Here is a 26,728-nt window from a genome sequence, read left to right as displayed (position 1 = left end):
TATTCGGAGGTCTTCAGGATAGATCATTTAGGTGACCATTCTATGGCTACGTATGGCGTTACCGTTTTTGTCAGGCCCGTCGAATTAATTAATGATGTTAATATTATTAGGAGTAGGTATGTGGGTACTGATAGGTTAGCTTATTTGGTAGAAAACTTAATAATTACAAAATGAAGTAATTATTGAATTGAATTTAACCTACCTAGTACGTATTTTCTTTTGATTTCACCTCTTTCAGGAGAAACAATAAAACCCTATTCTCATCTTAAATAGACCATGGTCTACATTTAACTACGGTACAAAATAATACTAATATTTAAAAGAAGATTTAGTTTGAACACATAAGTTCACTTTATTCGTGCACCGTATTTCAATCTGCCTAAGCCATTTACGCGTAACTTTGCACTGGCAAAGCCAATGACATTTCTGTATACAAGGGTTACACGAGTCTTGACAAAAAATTAGCAACATCTTCAGCCTAAAATATCAATCAATACAACTGACACTACAAAAAGTAGACCTTTTGTGTTCAAATTGGATTTTGTCAGCCGGCGAGCGTTGACGACTGGAAATTCTAAAGGCTCTTGTTACATAAATTCTACTAAATGGACCCGATTTTATGGATAGATGTAGTTTTACACGTGAACACTTCTGTGTCAACGTCGGTCAACTGCAATGGAGATTCTTAGAAAATGATTGAGTGTATGTTTTAGGGGGTGTTTTTTTACCTGGTGATCAGTTAATAAGTGGCTTATGTTGGAGTTTATAAAAGTCTATTATTTAATGTATTTATTTCTTTGTATTTATTCAGTCTTTCTTAGGTTTGCTCAGGTGGCTACGGGAGTAACAGCTCCCAGGGAGGTTCTTGGGAAAAAGCGAACCTGGGGGATTGCAAACCTTTTATGCACAAGTTTTAATTTTTTAACAATTGTGCGCGGAAATCGCAAATCCTAGAGAAATAGGGAAGCAGTCTCCAAATATAAAGGAGTTTCATAGCAAAAATGAAGGATAATATTTTCAAACTTACCGAGAAAGTGGGTCGACTAGAAGCGCGACCATGAGCACAGCAACCAACACGCAAGCCAAGTAGATGGAACTGATCTCATAAATCTCGCTGTCTGGGGGTCGGTGCAGGTTCTGATTGTCGTGGTGACCACCGCCAATCACGCAGAAGTTGGCTCCGCACTTCAGAAGGGTACTACTTGAATTGTCAATCGAAACGTTCGAGTTGTGTACCCCTGATGAGAAGACTGCAAATAGAAATATGTAGATATTATTAAATAAAAGTAAATCGCGATATGTAGTACCTAATTCCTAAAGAACTCCTCTTATCATGATTGCCAAACTTGAAGGATTCTCTACTAGAGTACGCTCGCAGTTCGGTCCGCGCTTACCGAATTTCGGGAAATCCTTTATTAGAAGACCTCATGATGAATTAAAAATCTCTAGACCCAGCGGTTTTAACGGTGCCTTGATATGTATGCCATTCAGAGTTCTCTTCTATATATAGAGAGAGCTATGATATAAAAGGTGCATAAACTTAATTACATAAACGTAAATAACAATTGAAAAGAAAGCTTACCTAAACTGGAGATCAAGTTTCCCCATAGCTCGGCTGTCTGCCAAGCAAGGAAGAAGAAGCCGAAGAATCTCACGATTATTCCGTCAACTGCTTGATCAGTCAGTTTCGCGTAGACACTACCGGCTTGAGTTAAGTACGTTGCTTTCGACGTCCACATGGGTGCTGCCCCCAGGCCCACAACGACCCCAGCCGGCACCAGCGTATAGAAAGCTGGGTAAAACTGCGCCCCGATGTAAGGCGCGTAGCAAAGCATGGACAAACATAGCGTCCACTTTACCGTTAGTCTTTTGATGAGGAACGTAGGAACAAATATACAAGAAACTACTAGGGCTGCGTAGATTGAGCTCAGCGAGACTGTTCCTAGGCCGTCAGCGGCATTTATAGAGGACTGTAAGTTGGCTGTGCCCTGGAAAGCAGTGAACTGCACCATGAAGGCGGCACTGACGGCCGCCACATTTTTTAGTATTCTCCATTTTTCGTTTCGTGATAGTTTGACTTTTCCTGTAGGGTAGTTGTCGTCCTCGGTGGGGAGTGGTGGGGGTTTGACGATATCATCGTTAGAGTCGCGGTCGTGCTGGTATCCATCGTTCTTGAAGCCTGTTTTGATTGTGTACACGGAATCCTTATCCGGACGATCATCTTCTCGTCCTCCACCGTGCGTAGCCGTCATGCCGTGTTATCTCCTTTTGCCCTGTAAATAAAATGAATGGTTTAAAATTTATTTATTAGGCACATCTACTTGTTTATGCATTTTAAGTTTCTGTTCCAACTAAATCTGTTATATCACATTTATCTAATAACAGTTATTTATTTAACTTGTAAGGAGTTCGGGACAAATAATATAGAAATAGCGCTATACCAAAAACGTTTCAGCTATTTCGCAAATATGGAATATAATCATCCTCCTAAGTAAGTCCTGGTTGCATCTTCACCTTTCTAGATAGGAGCCCGGTGTCAGCCCGTGACGACGAAATGTATCCCTTACTGCATAATAAGTACATAAATCGTTTTCCAGCGGTAATATACGGAGCAATGTTTGATGGGCTTGTTGATTAAATGACAACGTAAAATTAAAGAAGCTTTTGTGAAATCCATCTGGTTTTTATTCAATGTACTATACAATGAATGTCATCGGCTGAGTACATATGTACGTTTCTATTGTTCAAGAGTTTTTACGAACTGTTTCGTCACGACCGACTGTAGTAATTACATTGGAGTTAGTCTGAAATGAATGCCTCTTTCAATCGCATGTCATTCTTATCACAGTTTTAGATGTAAATTATGAAGAAAATTATTTTTCCCTGTAATTTTTGTATTTGATTGATTTTTACGGCTTTATAAGTTATTTGTATGTATATTATCTCTGCGTGTGGCGTCCACGCATCGTCTTAATATACTCGTACAACATGCAATTGACCCATGCAACACTGTATCGGGTCGCTAGTGAATTCTGAGTGTCAAATCTATAAAAATTAGTAGGTACCTACTTAAAAAAAATAATGTAAATTTCGGCGTCAATTCGGTAAACTTTCTTTTGCCGAATTGACGCCCAATGTTGTAATTATGGACAATGTCGTCGTAAAAACCAGTATATTCATAAAAAAAAACTTCTGTAAACACGTCTCCTTGTAGCTAACGAGCAATTGTTGAAACTCGAGCAGAATTCTCCAGAATGTTCATCGTCTTCGATGGCAGTTATTAAACAGATAGTGAAAACATTATTATCTTAGATAAGGTAGTGTTGATGTTGAGATCAAATCGAATTTACTGCTAATGTTTTGGTGACTTCAGGAAAAAAATAGTAGTTATAATTAGATTTAAGTGATGTGACGTCAATAAGTGATACCTTGTATCCAATTTTGAAAATAAATCTATTCTATTCTAAACTTATAAAATACATAGTTTTTTCGTATTATGACGACCGCAACCTCAACTAACGCTATTCCAATGTCTAAGCTTAATAACTGCAAAGTTTCATGAAAATCAGTGAAAGAGTAACAACCACACACATGTGTATGTGTTTGTTACTCTTTGTTATAAACTTTTATAATATAAGTAGGAAGTATGAATTCAACTACGTGTCTTACTTATTAAAAATAAATTTCTCTCAGCCGACCTATGATCGAAAACGTTATAAGAACGGCCATAGCATGTGCAAAATACTTATAAAGTATAAAACTCTTCATAAATGTATGAAAACCTTGGTGAAAAGATGGAAAATATTAATGAAATCCGTTACATATGATGAATTAACATAACATATGTCGATCATGCTATCAATCCATGTTTGTATTAATATTTAGTTTGATATATTGTAGACGTGAGTCACATAGCAGATATCTTTACAAGCAAATAGCAAGACAAATGACGATACATTTTTTCCCAAAACATCGTCAATGTTCTAGCACATGCTACTGGTTAATCGCATTGGTAATAAAGCATATTTTTCTGTAAATAATTCCATTCATTAAGTTAAAAAATGTTTATTGCTCAGAAATCATTAGGATTGGGATATGATTGTTACATAGAGAATATTATTCTTTCCTGTTTATGTTTCTGCCATTTTAATTTTCACTCAATTATGTATCACTATTTTTCAATACGAGTTGACTACTTACTAAATATACCTACTATTAAAGAAAAAGAAGACTTCAATGTGATGCCAAAACTAAATTATTATGAAATCACGCAATACTAAAATATTCAATACTAGCTATTGCGTGGGGCTTCGTTCCCGTAAGAATGTCCAGAAAAATTATATATAGGTCCAGTTATATGTACATTTCTTAATATCCCAAAAGGCAAAACCAAATAAATTTCAAGGTTACACAAAATACTCCACCCGTAGCCACAATTCATTTAAAAGAGTCACTGTTATGATCATTGTTTGCAAATCTCAGATAAAAAAGGCCTGGACATAATTAAGACAGAAGCCAGTGAGTCCAAATTATCGGCCCATGTTCGGTACATCGTAAGCCGCAGTTGTAATGTCCCATTGTAATATATAATAAATAAATATAGGGAACAAATTACACGGATGGAACCAGCCTCATAGTATGTTCGAGACTTATGTTATGGGATACTAAATTAACGAGACTATATTTGATAAGAAAAACTTACAGGTTCCAAACACCCGAAACCAACGAGGTAGCATAAAAAGAGTCATGAATGTGGATGAAGCGAAAGAAGTATGCGGGGATCGTGGCAAGTGGAAAGATGTAGTCTCGGTCTACCCCTCCGGGAAACTGGCGTGATTTTGTTATATATATATAGATTAAAAATCGTTTTTGCATCACGACTTGCCGGGATTTGAACCACCTTCTATGTAGCAGAAACCTGCACTTGCGCCACAGAAATCGTCTGACTGTAATGCCCTACATTAGTTTCTGTTGATGTACCTACTTATCTTCTGAGACGCGTGCGCATTGTTTCCTCATACTGCCAATTTTTTGTTCACAATTGATACGGTCTATGGATTTCTTGAAAAAAAATTAAATCCAGTTTTAAATAACCGGGTAAGTCTTGGTTTTCTTGGCGCTCTGTTTTTTTACATAGGTAGAATATTATTTATTTCGAGTCCATTGCTTAAAATATGACTCACAAGTTTAAAACCCTTTCGTTGAACTGACTTTAATAATCTGCGCGCGTAGAGAAAAGGTGAGTAGGTAGTTCAATTAATAAATATATTTACGGGACAGATACCACACATAAAATAAGAAGACACATTTATGTTTATTTTCGCTACTAGACATTCTTTATTTGCATGTAGGTAAGTACAACTTGATCAGTAAATTATTTGGAATGGAATCCTCTTAAACAGTAAATTATTTTGAATGGAATCCTCTTAATTTACAACAATATTCGAGCCGTCCTTATGCATCTTTAGTGTCAACATCGTATCCTAAACGTAAATTATGATGTGATTATGAGTCATTAGAGATAATAACTAGTTTTCCGACGGTTATCTATTTAATGAGACGTATGCACTATTGTTCTGCAAGTGTTCCCAGAGCTAGGCATGTGCAAGGTTTTATTTGTATTCTTTGCTTGGTGCCATAGTCTTCAACTATTGAAACGACACCTAGCGGAATTAAAATAAACATGAACACGCTTCTTTTTAATAAGGAACAGCCAACAGTGTTGGAAACTCAAAGGCGGCGTTCAGTTGAATGGCCTCTGTGGCGCAGCGGTGGTGCGCTTGTCTGTGACTAGGTCCCGGGTTCGATAGGAAGATATGAACTTTCTCTGATTGACCTGGGTCTTGGATGTTTATCTATATAACTATAAATTATAAAATATAGTATCGTTTGGTTAGTAGCCAGTAACACACTTCTCAAACTTACTTTGAGGCTAACTCAATCTGTGTATTCTGTCCCGTATATATTTATTTACGGCTTGATGATAGAATTGAGATTTAAACTGTGACAGCCCATCGCCTAAAAGAAAAACCGCAAGTTTATTAGACTTTCCCTTGGATTGACTTTTATTATCTGTGGAAGAGAAACAGCTGCCACATGCCCTATGTTTGACCAGACCAGCATGGAAGTTTGCACTTGAACGTACAACTATACCCTAAGTCGCCTTTTACGACATCCATGGGAAAGAGATGGAGTAATCTAATTTTAGAGTGACGTGAACCACATGGCACGTAAAATTATGTGTGTCCTAATTTCGTTATTTCTTTCAACTAAGAAACTCATAGAAAGCTCAATATATTTCAACTAATAATAATTACAAATTAAAACGTGATAATATGAATTAAATCATCATCTTAATAACGTATATGTAAATTAACAAGGATATCGTTGACAACATAATATAAAAACTGAATTTATATCCAGCACTCATGACCAAAGTCACGATTTCATGATCGAGATGAGCGTCTGTATAATGAAATTAATGTATTTCTATACATTACAATGTATTTTACACTAGACACTTTTTGTTTCCCCATCGTAACATGTATATTTATTGAAAACTTTAAGATTGGTGCCATTTAACATTAACCTAGTGGATTTCATGAAATCCTACATGATGGAGTACCAAAATGGTAGGTATTAAAAGAAAATTTAAAGAAAAAGTAAATTAATCCGTTCAAAAGTTTTATAGATTAAATGAACGAAATCAGAAATACAGATGACCTTTTCACGTAGGTAGTAGAAGGAAAAGGCTTATTTATTTATAAATGCGACAGTTTGTGAGTATGTATATATTAATGTTTGTTACCCTTTCATGCAATCCTACTAATATTATAAATGCGAAAGTTTGTGAGTATGTCATGATGTCAGTATGGATGTTTGTTACTCTTTCACGCAAAAACTACGGAACCGATTACGATGAAATTTGGTATGTGTGTAGCTGACGACCCAGAATAACACCATTTTTATTCCCAGAGTTCTCGCGGGATTGACAGGGTTTCCATGCAGGCGAAGTCGCGGGCGGCCTCTAATATAGATATGGACGTGACTATATGTACGTACATATACATATGTATATGTTTAATTAGTACTATGATTATTTTAAAATCATGTATCGGCGGGGTTTGGGTAACATGATTGATTTTGTTTTATGTAATGATTTTAAAATCACGTATCGACGGCCGCGTTCTCACGGTGTTAATCGGCACAACTGCGCTATTTTCACTTCCTGGCCAACAACAACCCTGTCATTGTGACATAATGGATGATTCAAGGCTACAGATTGTTACACAGAGTACCTGTAGCGAGTAACTCGTGCTGAAATGAAACGCGAGCGCATGAAAATATTCTGAACTACTTAGACGAAAACCGCGGTAATTTCCATGTCCGTGCAAATTTTGAAAAACTATTATCATAACAGTTTAACGTGACCTATAAGTCTTTCAAGGCTGCTGATTCTGTCTACCCCGCTAGTTTAATTAATTTAACTTTTACTTATTACATGCCCAGACTATCCAAGGAACCTACTTGTTTAATTTAAAATCTTTAGAGCCAGCGGCTGTCAGTCATTTTCCTCTTCTAGGTAATAAAAAAGAGATTTGTTTACAGGCAATATTTTTCGTAAAAAAGAATTTTATGTTCATACTTCTTAGCTGCTCGGGATCTACTACCAAACCTTGGTTTGGTAGTAGATCGATAGAGATATCGACGAAGATAGAGTAAAAAAATTTAACCATAAGATTACCAAACCCCGCAACCCAAATGATAGACTAAAACCATACTTAAGATAGCTTTTATTCTTGGCTAGAGAATTAACAAATGAGATAACAAATACTATTTTATCAACAGGATAAAGTCTATTGGTATCCGATTTTATGGCATTGTGCACGTGTGCCTGCCTACCTAGTTGTAAAACGATAAAATGCTGTAACTGTTCAATAACATACTATCATAAAATGGCCGATGTGATTTTTATTTATGTGATATTACATAGGGATATAATCAAAATTAGAATGAAATTCCAATCGCACCCCAGGCTCCGAAGCATAGTAGAGAGAGGGTGCAACTGGGAACACGCTTAGATAAGAGACAGATTTCCTCTTTTAGTAATGGTACCTGAGGTCAAACGATGACTACTCATTACAATTAACTTACTTTTTTCGTGGTCATAGGCCAATCCTGAATCCTGAGATTACCACCGAGACAAAATGTATATTTCATTAATGTATTATTTAATACATTAATATTTAATTCTATACATGTAAGGTTATGATGATCAAGAGCGTAATGTTGTCAACTTGGCTTCTAGGCCACCCACGATTTGCAATAGATAAAATCTACAATATTCAGGAAACGTACGTGTATCGGGACCCTAAATAAGTTTCCTTCAACTTCGACAGCACTTTTCCTTGTATTGGACAGTGAGCGAGGCCGCGGGAAAATTTATTTGTATTCGATGAGAAGCAATGCCTTATTTTTAACGACATGCATTTTAACTAAGTTTAAAATCACACACATGAAACAAGTTTGACTCAAGAGTCATCTAAAGCAAGGTTCATGCCCATTGTCAGATTAAAATGGATTTAAGCGTAGCACTGTTCATCTCAAATATCAAAAGGTTTTTCATTTACTATAATACTCGTAATAATATGGTGAATAAGTTTCAGTAACTCAACTTGAGTCTCCCTGACCTCTCTTTTACTTAAATCTTGTTTTTTAATTTATTTAATCTTATATGGAATCTTACCCATTATATTTTTTATTTCAAATACCTACAACCGGACGTTGCTGATCTTTTCGTTAAGATTTCATTGATGTTATCAGTTTCCTTAAAAATAATGATCTTCAATGATCGACCTGGCTCTATTGTTTTGACGTAGCTAATAGAGGCGACGCCACGATGTCTGCCTTGTCCCACATGACCTCAAAAAACAATGTCTCTTCATTTGTTTTATGCAAATTTGTTACCGTTATTTTATAAACACACAAATAAATAAAATAAGAATTACATGAAACAGCAGATAAAAGTATGATAAAATGGAGGACTTTCAACTTCACAAATACGAATTAGTTCAAAAATATAGAAAGAATATTTTATAGTAAGTATTGATTGAATAAGAAGTACAAAAAATTAAGTTGCCTCTTCTATTGTTTAAGTATTTCTAGAAATGTTAATAGACTCTTCGAGAATATTTACTATATAATTGGTTAATGTTTAAGACACGCAAAGACAATATCTGAGGATATACCTTTTGTCTTAGAGACCTCAATTAACAGTGGAATGTACTTGTTATCGTTATAACAATGATACCATTGAAAATTATAATTTTTACTTTGCGTTTCAATTTTTAAGGTCGTTCAGTAGTTGCATCTATTGTGCGAATATACTTCTATTTGATTGTAGTTTTGGTGTCATTGAACTCAAAAGAACAGTTTCCTCGGAAAAACAATGTTCTATATCTGGAAGGCCTTTTCTGTCTTTTTTTACTTATTATTCTAAAAAGATGACTATGGAAAGGTACGTTCTGGTTAAAGGTTAAGCCCAACACTCTAAACCCATAAAATATTATTATATATTATATGAATTTAGATGAAGCAAATGAAGTATGCCAGCATCGTGAAAAGATATAGTCTCTGCCTTCCCTTCCAGGAAAGAGGCGTGATCACATCTTACGCTGAATAACGCTCAATGGCAAGCGTACCATCTTGATAATTGCAATTAAAATTTGCTATTTTGGCTCAATCACTTGCACCTTGCACTTCCATTCCGATTGTATTATTCCTCTTGTAGAGAAGCCTGGAATATTCTTATACTGCAAAATGCATCGCAGGTAAATACTTTAGAAACCAGCTTGGTGTTTGTACCCTTTAAGACCATTTAATTACAATTAATACTAGATGTAAATCACGTTGATATCTCAATGGTAAACAAATTTAGATGGCTGATGTCCCTGATCTCATTTCTAACAGGATAATTAGGGGGAAAAAGTATGATCAATTGATGCTACACAAGTTAATACAACTATAGTGTTAGGGCTGGCATGCGAGCCTGTCATAACGTTAATTCGAGACGAGAGTGTTATGGGATTCTTATTCAACTATTCAAAAACAAATATAAATAATATAACAATACAAAATGTCAGATCTTCCTTTGTACATCATAAGGCTGAAATGGTTAGGAACTACCAGGAAGAGGCTGGTTCCAACACCTTTCGAAATATAGTTTATTTTAACAGACAGTAGCCGGATATGAGTCTAAAATGTAAAAATACTTGGTTAAAATTAAATAATTACATTTCACTACATTCGTTGATTTTTTAAAACATTTTCATTAAATTTTATGAAGTATTTATGTCTACACTATGTGATAATGAGTCAGTCGCGATTCATAACCACACTGACAGATTCGTTCAGCACCCACGAAACAATAGAATAATAAACGCTATCAAAACCAGTTTGTGTCAACGTAAACAAAACAGTACCGATCGCAAAAACTGTTTACACAATTTATTGTAGCCTCCGTGTCATTATGGAAGATGATGGGAAAATTATGGTGCAAATTTCATTTTATGTCCCGGAAACCGAGGCTTATTATCGTATGGTAGGTATACGGCGATATTAATTGATGCCCAAGGCCAAAACACAATGGGCACAGCGTAACAATCGTACAACGTACGGTCGCAGCCGTAATGCTTTGCTAAAAACACTCGTTCTAATGCTGACAGGGCATTGGAGACAAATGCCATGGTTTTCCCGGGAGTTCTGTATTGGGACCTCAAAAAACCATTACAAAAGCGAGTTTGTTGTTATTGAATTTGCATGCATCCGTAGGGCTTAGTATAAAATTTTAGGCGCAACTTTGACTACATTGCTGAATGAGATTTAAATGTCATCGAGATAATTATAGCGGAATAATTATATATATTACACCAAAATACTGACCGATGAAAATGTACTACCTCACCATTCATTATTGGTCACTCACATTCTCAGGAAGATGTGACTGCGATGACCAGCCAGGAGGTAACTTATCGCATGGAAATAAATATTAGTTACAATCTACAAAATACAAAGTTACATCTTTTTTTTTTATCTTACGAAAGTATAAGCAAAGAAGACAAAAAAACATGTTTGTGGAGAACTAGTGCCCGCGCTAGGTATCAGAAGAACTGTATTACGGGTCACCAAGTCTCTCCCAGATTACTTTATGGATCACATCAAAGTAGTACACAATACTTTCATGGACTGTTATAAACCATATGCATTTGCGATTAATCACAACGGAGTTAGTATCAAGCTCCAAGTTTAAGAGATTAAATATTCATTCATCCTTCGTTAGTGCCAACTCGGATACAAGTACAGCATAGATGCATAACTGAGATATAAACACTAACTATGGGCCAATACAAGCATTACTGACAAAAGTGGACGTTATCTGAATAATTTATTATTAATATCAAGCGTGAAGTTTCGCCATAGCTTCGTCTGAAGTCACACATAGTGTTTAGATAGTTAGGTATCAAACGGTGCCGTGACCCACGACCTCAACGCAACCGCTAATGCAATCTTCAATAACGGTCTATTCAAACATGAGTTTACAGAACAAAACAATAGGGCGAACTTGGGGCGAATTTATTAGCTCATGGATAAATAAAACAATTTTGTGCACCGATTTGTAAAAATAGTGACTTAAAGGTGTTTTGTGTTTTTTTTTTCACAAATAAATGAGTGATGTTGAATTAGAAAGATTATGACATTTGTAACTTTCTATTTTACAGTACTTTAAACAGAATAAGAATCTTGTTTTAGAAAAAAAAGATTAATGATTGCAACAAAGGCAGAATATGCTGTGAACAAAATATTACTACTCAAATGCGCAGCTGTGAAGTGGATAAATTGCACATATATGTATAGTAATAAATAATATCTAGGTAGGAAGTTGTTCGCAGTTTTATGTGAATATGCCTTAAGAATCCTTTGACATATGCAAATATGCATTTATTTAGTCAGTTATTTTGTGGTATGCAATGCTTATATTATTGTTGCCTATGTGCTAAAATAATGTAATTATTTAGTTATCATGTTTAAGCCGTCATGAATTTAAAAGTTACGCTCAGATATTTAATATTAATCACACAGTATTTTTAATCAGACACATTTTGCTTTACCAGAAACCCAATTCGATAAATAAATAAACTAATAGTCATTAATTAAGTTTTATTTTTAATTGCCTAAATAAATAAAACACGTTTGTTACAACAACTTCAGTACAAACAAGTACAACATTGATTAATGATTTAGTAAAAAGTTAGCAAAGATATGCCTAAGCTCGTTTAATAAATTAAAATTAAATAATTAAATATAAAATTAGTTATTTAGGTACATAACGAATTATCTCATTCTTATTTCGAAAACCCTATTTTTTGCAGCTAATAAAGATTAACGATGATACGCAAGCTGTTATTTTTTATTGATGACTAAACCTGCACTGTGGCCAACATCTCAGTTGAAATAAATTTTATCACACGAGATCTTGGTATTGTAGGCAATTAATCCAGCAGAATTATCCGGATTCTGCTGGTTCTTTCTGACCGAAAACTGAATATCAGGTCCAAAGCGGTACATACAAGTCTGTGTCTTGGACAAAGGGTTATTTCTTGTGTTTGTTCATGTAAAATATGAGCTACGTATAATCCCAAGTACAATTACAAATATGAATTATAATTGGCATGTAGGATACCTTATTTCAGGACAAAGTAATGGTACTGTTGAATTTACGATTGTAGATGATAATAAATAAATATACAATTATCTATTTTTACACATTCAGACCGGATAATAACAACATTCATCTTGTCTACAATATTCAAATGCGGACCTGAATTTACTTCCTAGAATAGGAGTGGTTCTGACATGTTGCTTAGGATTTTTTGTGCTAACTCCTTGTCTGTTTGCTGGTTTTACGAGACAAAAGGTTTGAAAACAATGCACTGGTAATGCGGAAAATTTGGGTGTACGTTCGTTTCGGCTACGTTTTGAGGAGCTCGACCTTATTCTACAAACGATTAGCGAACGTGCCGTAATGTGCCTAACGTTACGGTACAAACTCACCAATATCTTAAAATAGCTATTAACAATTGTATTGATCTAACATTGTGTAGAGGTTTGAGCTTTCTATAATACGATGATTGTAGTGCACTAACTAAGGGACCCTTATCTTTGTATAAAGCTAGCATTTCAGGAGAATTATGACTATAATGGATAAATATACAAACATAGGTACGAGTATTTAATGAAAAAATAAGTTGATTTAATTTTTTTAAGATAAAATAGTAATATTATCTTGCAGAAAGATATTAAGAATAAAAGAGTATTTTTAACGGGTACATAGGATAAAAATTTAAAAATTAATCCAATTATTTAAGTCTTCATCGGTGGACCACCTCATTTTTTTTACTTCTTCAACCTACCCAAGGCAAATCCTACCAACCTTGCCAACTCTTTCTCTGTTCTTCATGACAAGAATTACTTTTATAAACGTCATATTCCTATAATGATGATTTAATCCATATGACTGGATAATTCCCATTCCATGTAGTCGTTATATCCGCCACGCCTTACGCATGTTCGTGGCGCTAAAATACATAGGTTTGTTTTTTAGAAAAAGAACATACTTTTTATGCACTCAAATCATTCATGATAAAACAAAGTTAGGTTTTTACACAAAGCGACTCCTCCACAATATTTGCAGGGGAACCTAACCCACATTGGATCATGGTAAAAGTTACACTAGACTTTCCAATTTTAAAGATGCCGAAAACTACATATTTATATATTTGAGGCTAGAGACTAAGATACTAGATACTAAGGGATAGGCATATAAACTTTGGGATTCCACTTTTAGGCGATGGGCTAGCAACCTGCCACTATTAGAATCTTAATTCTATCATTAAGCCTAGCAGCTGAATGTGGCCTATCAGTCTTTCAAGTCTGCTATTTCTGTCTACCCCACAAGGCATATAGACGTGATTATATGAAAAAACGAACACTTATTTGAAAAATGTGTTAAGTTGAATAACCTGCAGGTTGTATACTTTACGATTATGACTCCGCTCAGTTGAATTTCCAAACGGGGCAAAAATACAGAGAAAACTAAAAATAACTTCATTCAATACTTTATTATTGGTTTTGTCAATTAGTGTGGTCAACATCACGTCTTTCTCGTTTTTGTACCACTACTTTATTCTCCCGACTTCGTCCGCACGGACTTCGGGAGACCAACCTTTTTCCAAATAAACTTCAAAACAAGATTAAAGAAAAATACGTATAGAAGTTTTTATTAAGTCGTCTAGTTGGATGAGCATCACCTTTAATAGATTTTCAGGAATTACCGACAGTGTTTATTATACTGTTTTGCTTGAAAGCAGCACCCGAATCTTCTCTGTGCCAAATATCATCAATATCGGTATAGAAGGTTAGTTTTTTGAAATTAAGGCGATGGGCTAGCACCCTATTTTACACATTCAGACCGGATATATTTGAAATTTGAAACTCGATACCATCATTAAGCTGTACGTGAAGTTTTAGATTTCGGCCCTGTCTACCCCGTAATGGTGATATGTAAGTTTTTGAGTTTATTCGTTACGAACAAATAACAAAAACATTACTTTATCTCTTTATAATATTAGTATGGATGATGCAATAAATTGCATTTTAGCGGTTTACCTCTGACTACTTATAAAATTATACATAGTTGTCTACAGACTACTAAAGAATTCAGGACGTGTTAATATCACTATGTTTAGTGATAAACGGTAACTAAGTACGGCAATGAAAATGTTTAAGAAGTCACAAAGGTCGTAATTAAAGGTAATTATGTCAAAACGAAATCACTAGATAAGCAACAATTATCTTTGACAAGGCGTTGCATTAAAATATTTAAGAATTTTGTTTTGTTTTTTTTCGCGATTTATTATATATACTTATTACTCCTGTGTTAAATTGTATGGTTTTTTATATTTCTTTTCCTATTTATGTAACATTTATCTACTTGGCTCTATCTTAACTATCAATTGATATCAATTAACACACTTTTTTACATCAAATATTCGTTACAAACATACACAGGTAGGCAGACATGTTTCCACTTGCTATGAATACTTTAGTAACACGGCCAACTTCTATCGCTTCGGCCAGATTCGTCACTCATGCAAGCTAGTCGATTAAGGGTACTCTTGAACATTCGCAATGACGTCTCTCATTTAAACAAGGTACGTTCGTCTAGCAATTCCCAATTAAGTATACTATTCTAGCAATTTGCTTAGTCAATCTAATATTTTAGTTTTTTACTTCAAATGATATCTTATTATTCTGCCGACACGTAGTCCCAACCGAATTCTTACGATTTGCATTAATTTGATGATTTTGATGTGGCCAGGAAATTTCATTCACATCTGCCATTAATGTTGCTGGTTTTGCATGCAAACATGTTAATTATATTCTCAGAAATGCACTTAATACATTTTACAGGCAAATATGGCGTTCCGGGTTCAAAAACACGTAAATACGTATGTGGAGTGATGTACTTATTTTTTTATGACACAAAAAACATGAATTGGTTTTACAAGATAAAGGTATTTAATGCAAATGTCAGTACTTTTTTGGACTAACTTTTTGTGATTTTATACATTATTGTTATTTTCTAAGGATTGTGATTTGTATTTTTCTTTTGTGCATTTTAATCGCTTTACGTATGCAAATACATTATGCAATGTATTCTTAGACTATATATTAACTGAAAATCCTAATAAAAATCTTTATTACGGATATAAAATTCGTATTCATTATTTGTTTGAAAACCGTTTACACGTGTATGTGTGTCTGCATACAAGTACGAGACTGGAATCTCGTTAAAAGCAAATTCTGCAAATGACGACGACTAGTTTGACGACTGTATTTCGAAATTAATTAACGCTGGCTACGCTCTTAAAAAGAAAAAAATTGACCTTCATATTTTTATACCACTGGACAGAGTCATTTGAAATCACATTAAAGATCTCTAATGGAACAAACAGAAATTTAATTTAAAAATAATCTGATTAAATTAAATGCTAATTATTCGCATTAGTTCTGAATTCTAAAAGTGCCTGAACAAATATATTTGTGAGTGTTACCATACCATAATCAGTAAGTATTGGTAGTAAATGATTTGACAGTTGACCGTCCAGCCTATATTATAAGTCAGTGAAAAATGGCCAGCGGTGAGTCACCGGTCGTCGACTAGAAACGTTTAGACACGAGACTCGATTCATACTATATATACTCATATTTATAAATCAAGATACTTTCTTGGTTTTAATCATGTAGTTAGAGTTTAGTAGGTATTCGTCTTGTACAGTAGAGCGCGCGTAAATCGCGGGAAGATTGGCACTTATGACGATTTGAGCATTTGTGCTCATTGTTGTTTCATTGGAAGGTTTATATTGCAGATTTATAGCTTTTAAGATTGATCACCGTCATAAATAAAAAGGTTTTCAAGATTTACCTACTTCCTAATAAACTTTTATGATGACAAAATAATTGACCACTTTGCATATTCAGGTGCTATAAAAAAATGATAAAAAATATTTGAATATAAGTTATGTTTAAAAAAATATGTTGAGAAAAATGCTTTTAGCGTTTATACGATGCTCGTTTCGATATAAAGGCGCACTATGTATTGTACAATAGTTACTCTAAGATATAAATGGAGCCGAGACTCGGAGCTAAGGCTAGTTTTTCTACTTTCCTACGAGACAGCGATATAGGTACTCAGTCGATCATATTGACTATTGCACTTTTCATTTCTAATTTTGTCAAAGTTATTGGAACTATTCGTATCTTAAAAAATCTCTCTCTCGCTCGAAGGCTCTTTAAAATAGGACCACTTTATGTCTTAACTATGGATGTTGAAAAAGGCGGCTAAGGAATAGATTTATAAACAAGAAATTCTTCTTTTTAATCATGCAGCTGAACGTGGCCATTGTCTTTACGAAACTGTTGGCTCTGTCTACTCCGTAGGGGATAAAGACATGATTATATGTATGAAGGTAAACCCAGGCCTGCCTGCAAAGTATGACTTAAGCGTTATTCTGCTTTTATTAGGTTACGAGTATAAATGTTACCTAACTACTTCTATTTATATTATTTCATAGGCGGGCATGGTGTGTGTAGACACACACTAAAACTATTACTATGTATGTATTTTGATGTAAAATGCAAACTAATGTTTACTGTTCACCGACTTAAAACAGCCCAAATTATTAATTTAATGATATTCAACCCATTTCTGATCGTCATACTTTTCTCATTCACTCGCCCCTCTTTCAATATAAATACAAGACTATGCATATGCCAATATAGTATAGAAAAACAAATTTGCAAATAAAAGCAGCGCAGAAACGCTATTTGTTAGGCCAACAACGGTAGTGAAAGTGGCGCCGGCGCACCGACCGCCTTAATACGAACGCGAATGTTAGAAGAAAACTGCCTACTTTTCGAAATTCACAAATAAATATTAAAAAAAACTGTTTTATGTTTTTATATAATATTTATTTACGATTGATTGGATGCGTTACTAGGAATAATTAAGAACCTCATTTTATTTTTAATGAATATATTTATGTACATGGAGAAAACATAGAACAATAACTTACGACTAAGGACATGTTGTACTTATTTCAAAAGAAATTTCTCCCAGCAAGCACACGACAAGATAATCATAGAAAGGCATTGGCGTTCTCATGTGCTAAATAACATACGCAAAATTTGGTAGTTATCTATTAAGTAAAAACTAACTAATAGCAGAATGCCTTCGATCAGTCAGTTATTCTCTTTTTACAAAATATATTCATACCTTGTTGCACCCGGTGGATTCTGAGAGGTAATACATGAATATTAATGTTTTTAGACAGGAGCGGAGAAATAATATATCTAATTGATGCATCGAACAAGTTCCCGCAGGAGCTAGCTAACTTGACCTCGAGATACACGATGATAAATGACACGGACATTGCAATGCAAGCAAACAAACAAAACATAATTAATGATGATGGAGAGGAGGACGAAACCGATGCTCACCGGTTTGAACCGGACTTGAGAAACCACGGTTTTATAAAAATTTTAATACCTACCTACATCTATAGTAGGTATAAAAATTTTGTCTTACGATATATGTATGTCATGGATAAAATTCGACCAACTCCGATATTATTGAACCGTACTTGTAACATATGATAGTTTCTATTAAAATTGCTAGTCGTTTACGTCACATAGTAAAGAATTAAAACTATTAGGTACCTACCTATATATTTATTCTTTCATCATAATTAAATTAAGATTAAGATATTTTTATACTTTGTTTACACAATTATTTACAGAATTTTACATATTCCTAATAATATAAAATGATACAACTATTAACTGCCTCAGACATGCCTTATGATTCCACGGAAGAAATATATATATGTAGTATTTTATCATTTAATTATTTTATCGTAAGCTACTGTTAGCTATTTAATATATTCAAATTGCAAAATTTATTTTTATTCGTGACTACCTACATTTAGGCAACCGGATTTAAACATTTATTATATCTGGTTTATATTGCAACTTTGAACCTAACCTAGTACTTATTGGTAAAATAGAAGCTGTGTAAAGAGGCGGTAAAACTGTGTTTGGAATCTATTTTAAGTGATAAGCCTGGTAGTATATATGGTGTGAACTCTAAAAAAGTCTGAATCTCAATTCCCTGATAAGGATTTCTAGGTTAATGTGGTCTGCCAGTCTTAAGACTTTAGACTATTGATCCTGTCAGGTCTTCCCCGAAAAAGATTGGAACGGATGAGAAATGTACTTATGTACATTTATTTATTCGTACTTAAAATATTAATACGTTTTTCCATGAGTGACTGCATTTCTATCGTGTCCAAGGCCAATAATTCTGTTACGATTTTTATTAACATTAAATTAATATATTATTTTAATAACGTGTAGACGCGTCTGCTTATCAATCAAAGTCAAACTGCGTTGATTTTTTTTTATCAGTTTTTGCTCAACATGTTAATATTTTTGTCAGTTGAGTTTGTGGAAATGTGAATACCGTCATTTACAATAATCTAAAAAAAAATTGTATCGTGTTTGCCCGGAATAAACTTAATAGGTATACCTAACAGAAAATTTTAAGAATAATAAATGTGTTCCTTTTTGTTTTGCGATATTAATAATGAAATCTCAAATTAATCTGAATACTTGAAATTAATTATTCCCTATAAATATTTATAATAAAAACTTATATTCAGACAACATATATTCAGAGACTTATGCAGGGATACATACATACAGCTCATCAGTTGATAACTCTTGTTTGGTCTGTCTGTCACAATCAATAAGCTCGGAATATGCTGAATCGATTGAATTGTAATTTAACACACTTTATAAATGTGTCCAAAAATATAATTGTTATTATAATAATCACGATACTTTAATGATATAACCATTCAGTAATATTGAGGGTGGCAACACTGGTTGAAAAACAGGATAGGATAATTAACAAAATGAGTAAAGTAAACAATAAAAATGTTCTTCTATAATAAAACATTAATAAATACATACTTACAATGTTAGCCGAAGTAATTGGCAATAAAGCGACGTCAAAGTTATTGCAAGAATTAACATAAGTAAATAAATAACTTACAGTATTCGACTTCCAGTACGCTTAATAACGTGTCGTGTATGTTAATTTCAAATTCGGAATGTATTTGATCCGGTTTAAACTGGTTTATCTACACGTGCAACTCTTTGGAGGGAACTGTATAAGGACATTACAAGTAGAAATGTCATTTCGGTATCCCGAATCGGGGTGCCATGACAATAATCGATTACTTTTTTCAATAGTACCTACTCGTATTCTATGTATGTATTGACGATTGAGAAATGAATCGCAAGCAGTCTACATTTTATTCTTTTCTTCTTTATGGGAGGTCGTTGTCATGGTCGGATTATAATAGCTTCGTTCTTTTGTGGAACTTATTGGGAAAACATCGAAAGTCACTAATTAATGTAACACTCAAGCACCTATTCATGTTGACTATACCTATACACCTAACCACGAACACTTAGTATTGACTCGTCTTCGATTTTTGTGCTGTTATCCTTACATTGTCTTTTACAGAAGAATTTTGCCTTTTACAGAAGGAATACTTACTGTGATACTTTAAATAATTATGTCTTTAGAATATAGTTTATTAACCGACAACGGTAAATTCAGGCACATAAAAAAATGCATTATGATTAACGGTTTTTTAATTACCAGTTTAATTGACATTTTTTAATACCTGTAATTACTTCGTTCTTTGATCATTTGAAATTAAGCGCCATGTTCATAAACATATAAAATATATACGGCAAACATTATGTTAAACAAGATTTTTTATAAGGTTATAATGTTACCCTACAAGAATGCTTGTAGAATAAAATGATATCCTATCTGGAATATTTTATTAAAATACGTCCCGTACTATGTAATTGAATTTATAAATATGTTACAAACAATAATAAATCTATAATTAAAAAAAAATGTATGGATGAGTTAATACTCATCCATACATTTTTTTTAAGTATGGATGAGTATTAACACAGTATTTTAGCAAACTATTAATAGATTAACAAAATAATAAATGTCATCGGCATTTCGAAACACCGGTGACACAGTTTCCACGGCCTTTGCCAATTTGCAATAAAGTGTCAAAAGTGGCGTCTAATGTATAATGTGAGCGAAGTAAATATTTGAATAAGGATCTAACCAATTAAAGCATTCCTGTCATGGAAGAAATATGTTAGAATCACGACAAAGTTTGGCTCGCCAACATAGAAATTCGGTTTATCCCATGTGAACATTACTTATATTCGGGATAAAAGCAGAGCGAGCTATCAGCTCCACCGTTTAACGAAAATTCCCATTTAGGTTCTCGTGGGAATCTTAAGGAAAAAGTACCCCTTGTATGACCTCGCATTTACAAAAAGAATCACAGAGATCGGTCTATCATACAGGCGTGACAGACAAGCGTTCACATTTGACTGTAGATAAAGATGGATTGAGTCTCGTTTGCCATAACTGTAGTTTTCAGTATTCAATGTCTTTTCTTACGTTAGCGCTTCCTTGCACTAAGAAGCGGGGTGGGCAACCATTATTCATTGTTTGTGCCATGCTTGTTATATAACTGATTTAAGTACGAAGCATAACATTAAGGACAGGAAAGACATAAAGTATGTCAATGCTAAAGACCACCTCTGTCGCAACTCACAAATAAAATTGATTTTTAATTTTCCAATGAAGCACCAATAGCGTCCATCTTTAAATATTAAAAGTTGTTGATAACATGATTTTATACATCCTAATAAAGCAGCTCTTACTCGGAGGGCTAGGCAGAGACGTTATATTGTCACTTGCCACTTACTTCTTTTACATTTTCATTTTCATGCAAGCTCATCACAACCTTTGAACTGATATCGATATAATCTTTGACCTGACCTTTCGCTTTAGGCAGTTGTACAATTATGTTTGACTTTTGAAGTTAATGCAAAATGATGTACAAAACTTTCCAACAAAATAAAAAGGAGACACTTGAAATGTTTTAGAGATGTCGTTTAAATATCTCAAAGGTATAGGTAATATTTGAATCAATGAACCCGTAGACTCGGAACTAATATGACGACGATGTCTCGCACGTGACGTCAACGTGACGTGTCAGCGAGGATATGTGTGTAATCGTTAAATACATATTCATGCCAAACTCGTAAGTTCAACATTAATTAAAACAAAGGTCATTCGGTGTCCTTAACACGATGCAATAGCGCTCAAAATCAAACGATATATATCAATAACGATGTAATGATTTTATTTACGAATCAATACACGAATCACGTAACATCGCCAATGTCGATCGGTGGAACTGCTGATTCGTCAAGGAAAAGTTGGTATAAAACAAATTGTTTTGAAGCATTGACACGATGTCGCGTCATAGCCATGTAGTGCTGTCTCATATTTACTAACTCTATTCATAATTTAATTCAGCGTTGTACAGGCTATTCGAATTTTACATCGATCTTTATAATAATTATTCGATCTACTTATAACATTGTTGATATAAACAAATAAATAATAGTAGAGAAATGTATACTATGAATGGTTTGAGAAGGATTTATTTTAACAACAGGGTTTTCAAACCCAGTGATTCTGTTACAGCTTTTTAGCAATGATTAGGAAGAATGTAGAAAAATTTTAATATTCGGCTTTCACGAATTACTATAAGAATATCATATAAAATAAAGTTTATGAGGTAGGTGAAATAGACCTTTATCAAATTACATGTTTTTGCAAAATACTTTAGTATTGATATAACGGAACTGCCACAGAACTTAGTATTTTTAACGACTGTTCAACTATTTGTTACAATAAATCTTGTTTATAGGTTATATAGGTACGGACACAGAATACCTAAATGGAAAATGTTTCCGTTCAGTGCAACATAAAAATTATTTCCGCGAAACGTGATTGTATTGGCGATAATGTTGTATGCATTTGAAATAAAATTTGCAACAAAGTGATATACAAAGCATCGTTTGTGCTTCTATTGGAGCAATATTGTCTTAGCGGTGTTAAGATAAATTGTGTGGAACAATTTGTTTATCTTTTACAATGAGGAAAAATAAAGTGAGAAAACCTTTATCACATGCTGAAAACATATGCAATTACGAAACGAACAGGAAAGTGATTTTCTGTCAAAGTGAGCGGTATAGGGACTTGAAAAAATAAATTTTAAACGTAGGTAAATTTTGTAGAAAAATATCTGATCCGATCATCACCTATCATAAAGTGTGTTAATAAAAATCATCTTAACAGTTACTTTATAGGAGAGATAAATAAGATGGATTATAAAAAATATTTTACCTTTACGATTTGTTACATTGTACGAAGTTGTGTCATATCCGAAGGAATGGACGAAGCTTATCGATTTAAGGGTCTCTATTTAAATTTTACCACTGTTCTGACAATTTTTATGTTTCCAAAAGAAAACAGGTGATTAAAACAAAACAATTTTATAAGCTTTACCTGTCACCCTTTGAAAAATATGCACTTAACAGACGTATGTTTTAAATACAGATATATTAAAAACTTACAGTAAAATATGCTAAACGGAGCCGTTGTGTTTTAAGACTATTAACTCGATCTACCATGCAGGTATATGTTTGCACAATTTTTTATAAATTTAACGTTTACTGCATGAATACATTTTTCAGCATTAGTTATTACTGTTGTATTGTTGATTGGTGCCTGGACGCTAATAGGAGGATTAAGAACACTAATTTGCATCCTTTTGTTAATTTTTGCAGATCATTCTGTATTGTTGACGTGATTATACGTTACCAAGTTATATGTAGATACAAAATTGTATGATCCTTGACAGATATTATTGGTCGTATAATTTTTAGAATACTAAAGTAAACACGCGGCTCCATGTGAAACCATGTGAAACTAAAAAATCCCGCTGATTTCGAGAAAATCTCTCGTACATTCGTAATTTACGTGCTAAAATTTCAAAGCTTTAGACCCAGCATCATATATAATTAAGTACTTGTATATCTATGTATTTGGTTTAGACTGTGTTTCGAAATGTGATATAATCAATCAGGCCTCTTTTCTATGTATTTACATTTTATATAAAGTGAGATCCCAGACTTATTTTTGAAGTAACTAGAAGAAGAAGTAACTCATATTTAGATATATCAACTTCATTTGTCCGGTGTATTTATCTCTTTTCTGCGGCTATAGAGTTTTATATTCTAAGCCATTGTCTTTTTTTAATTGCGGCAATTTCCGAGTGTTTTATCGCACACTGTAAGTAGCATGCAATCACTAAGTATAAAAGTTAAGATGCTTTTCCTGGCATCTAACACTAATAGTAACCCATCTGCCACTATATCATCATATACCTAGTACAAAACAAAGCCATCACCCACTGTTTGCTTTTAAGTACTGTCTTTTTTACATGATGCAGATCAAAAAAGTCTACGTTGATTAACTTCTATAATATGCGTGGAAAGAGAAGCAATTGCACACTGGCTGCATGTATTTCATTTTGCTACATTTTATAAAATGTTTTTTTAATTATATTTCTATGGAGCGCTAAATATTTTTCTTTTTATATGATATTTCTTTGGTATAGGATTTTTTAAACAATACAATTCAAAGATGACTACAACAAAAATGTACACCAAAATCATAGCGATTTCCCTAAAAATGTAATCTGTTTTTTGTGCAAGTACTACCGACCAATAGCAAAGGAAGTCATTGCGGTCAAGTAGTAAATCAAGTCATGATAGGCACTCGAAATTGGCAGTACGCAGTTCGTTTTTTATCAATATCGATAAATTATTTCAATAGTAAACCTGTGGATATTCCGCCTTTCAATTTTCTATGCGCTTTCTACTGTCTGCTCACCCACTTTAAGACGTGATCCAAAATATTGTGTTTACTTTTTTGAGTATAGTCAAAAATTCATGTGAATCTATAGTAGGTACTTAGTAGATATCTTTTGCTAATGGATAACACAAATTTCAATCACAATTATAAAATACATATCAATATTTTATTTGTAAAGACTTTAGTATGAATTAAGGAATTATTTAGGATATTAGTAAGTAAATAATTTTTTTTTTTTCACTTTTAGATTTAAAAATATTTGTGTCTTGATTTTACTCAAATGTTTACATCTATTTTAAATGTATCTAAGATCGTGGCTAGCCTATGTGGCTGGCCGGGCCGTCCACAGTACGCAAAATAACTCATTTTTAATGCACTGAATCATACAAACGTAACTTAGTAACAAACCAAATGTAGGATTTAGAAATCCTATGTGTTTAGTATATATACAATACATGCCTATATTATACTACAAAAAACCCGAGCGAACCGAACATATGACCAATCTGTTACCGAATCGAAATTTTTCACGCCGCGACCGTGACGGCCAGAGATTCACATACAAATCACAGAGCGCAGAACAGCCCCAGGGGCCGGCACAATCTTCCTTGATCTGTGCTACAGTACAGTTGATCGGCGACACCTTATTACTTCGTGTTAGGTATTAAATTAGAACGAATTACAATATCTACAATAGTCCGATACGAACCGGAATACACAAGCTTTTTTATCACATTTTTTTTGTCGAGGATAACGTGTTTGAGTTTCTTCCTGTCCTACCTTTAGTAACACCATCATTAATACAGGGAAATGACGTTGGCTGATGAAATGCTTTTGTTGATGCAAACAAGTACATATATGTAAAATATACAATTACTATCATATACCGGTTCATGCTTCAGTTGCATTATGTAACGGAAGGAGCCTGTCTCTTGTACTCTCGTGGGTGCACTGACTGAGCAATAAGTAATATATAATCTACAGAGATATATATAAATTTGTATGAGAAGAATAAACTCGCTTATCGCTCCATTCAATTAACAGCTAAATTGAAACAGAAAGCTGAAAAGGCATGTGTTTATACTACATGAAAAGTGCGGACGCGTACAATGAGAGAATTCGTCAAATTCACTCGAAAGTAACTCGATTTAGCGGTATCTGAGCATAAACGCTAATTTCATCTGAACATTACTTTATCTAAGAGTGACGTGTAACAAGTAATAGTAGTAAAGTTTTTGCTAGCAAAATCGGCAACGGAATCAAATGGGGCGTTAAAATATTCAGCCAAGGTTGCTGTCACCAGTCCGGCGGCGAGAGCTCGACCTCGGCTGTTTTGCAATCATGTAAAGACGCCTTTACATTTTGTAAAACTGTATGTATTAACACTTGTGGACTATGAAAAATATCAAGAAAAAGACTTTTGATAGCTGTATTCTTCCCTGCATCACATATATCTACGAAACCTAGACTTTAACAAATCATCATAGGGACACTATGATGTTTTGTTGAACCTTGATATCTTTCATAGCCCAGAAGTGTTAATACATACAGCTGACATGAACATGCTAGAGAAGGGTAGAAAAATGCATACTAGGAATTTAATGAACTAAGTCGGAAGTACAAAGCGACACATAACAAAACTAACAGATATCCTGTCTCATATTGATCAACTACAATGGCGATAGACTGGACAAGCTTCATACATAAGGACAAAAGCAAATAAAGGCTTTATATTATATGTTTATACTATATTTAAGTTGTCATAAAATACTATCATCTGACAAACTTTTCAGGGGAACATTTGGACATTGAAATGGTAAACGCTGCACTAGATGCATGTGTCTCTTGCTTGACTTTTTAAGATATCTATGGGAAAGAGATGAAGTGGTCCTTATTGAAAGTAAAAGAGGAGGGAATAGCCGCCTTTAGTTTTTTTTAACAGGTCAGTATTTTGCTGCAGACGGCTGTTCATTTTATAATTACTTCAACGTAACATTTGGCAGTTCATTACCTTGTATTGGCTGATACGAACTACGCGCAGGTCTCCGCAACTATGTCCTAACTAAATGTTACATGATTGTTCTAGAATTCTAGATTCTCAGCTTGTTACACTTTTCTTATTTATGCATACAATATTTTTTCCATTGTTTTATTTATCGTTTAGACTGATGTATTTGCATATGCAAAATATTAGCATTTGTTATATTT

General features: G+C 33.8%; 1 protein-coding gene across 3 annotated transcripts in view; it reads right to left on the bottom strand.

The window, feature by feature from the left end:
• The window catches only part of LOC106134013 (UNC93-like protein), a 72,369-nt gene that overhangs the window by 5,835 nt on the left and 39,806 nt on the right, over positions 1–26,728 (bottom strand). For 2 of the 3 annotated variants that reach the window (XM_060953633.1, XM_060953634.1), the window contains 2 exons: positions 1,583–2,273; positions 1,028–1,250 (listed from right to left, as the gene is read on the bottom strand). In XM_060953633.1, the coding sequence (XP_060809616.1) occupies positions 1,028–1,250; positions 1,583–2,252 (893 nt within the window). In that variant the 5' untranslated portion in view covers positions 2,253–2,273. Of the gene's footprint in view, positions 1–1,027; positions 1,251–1,582; positions 2,274–2,514; positions 2,620–26,728 lie in introns of those variants that run through there. The other variant, XM_060953635.1, reaches the window with a different exon arrangement.

This window comes from Amyelois transitella, chromosome Z, assembly GCF_032362555.1.
Source record: "Amyelois transitella isolate CPQ chromosome Z, ilAmyTran1.1, whole genome shotgun sequence".
Lineage (NCBI taxonomy): Eukaryota > Metazoa > Arthropoda > Insecta > Lepidoptera > Pyralidae > Amyelois > Amyelois transitella.
This window is presented reverse-complemented; position numbering and strand designations above follow the sequence as displayed.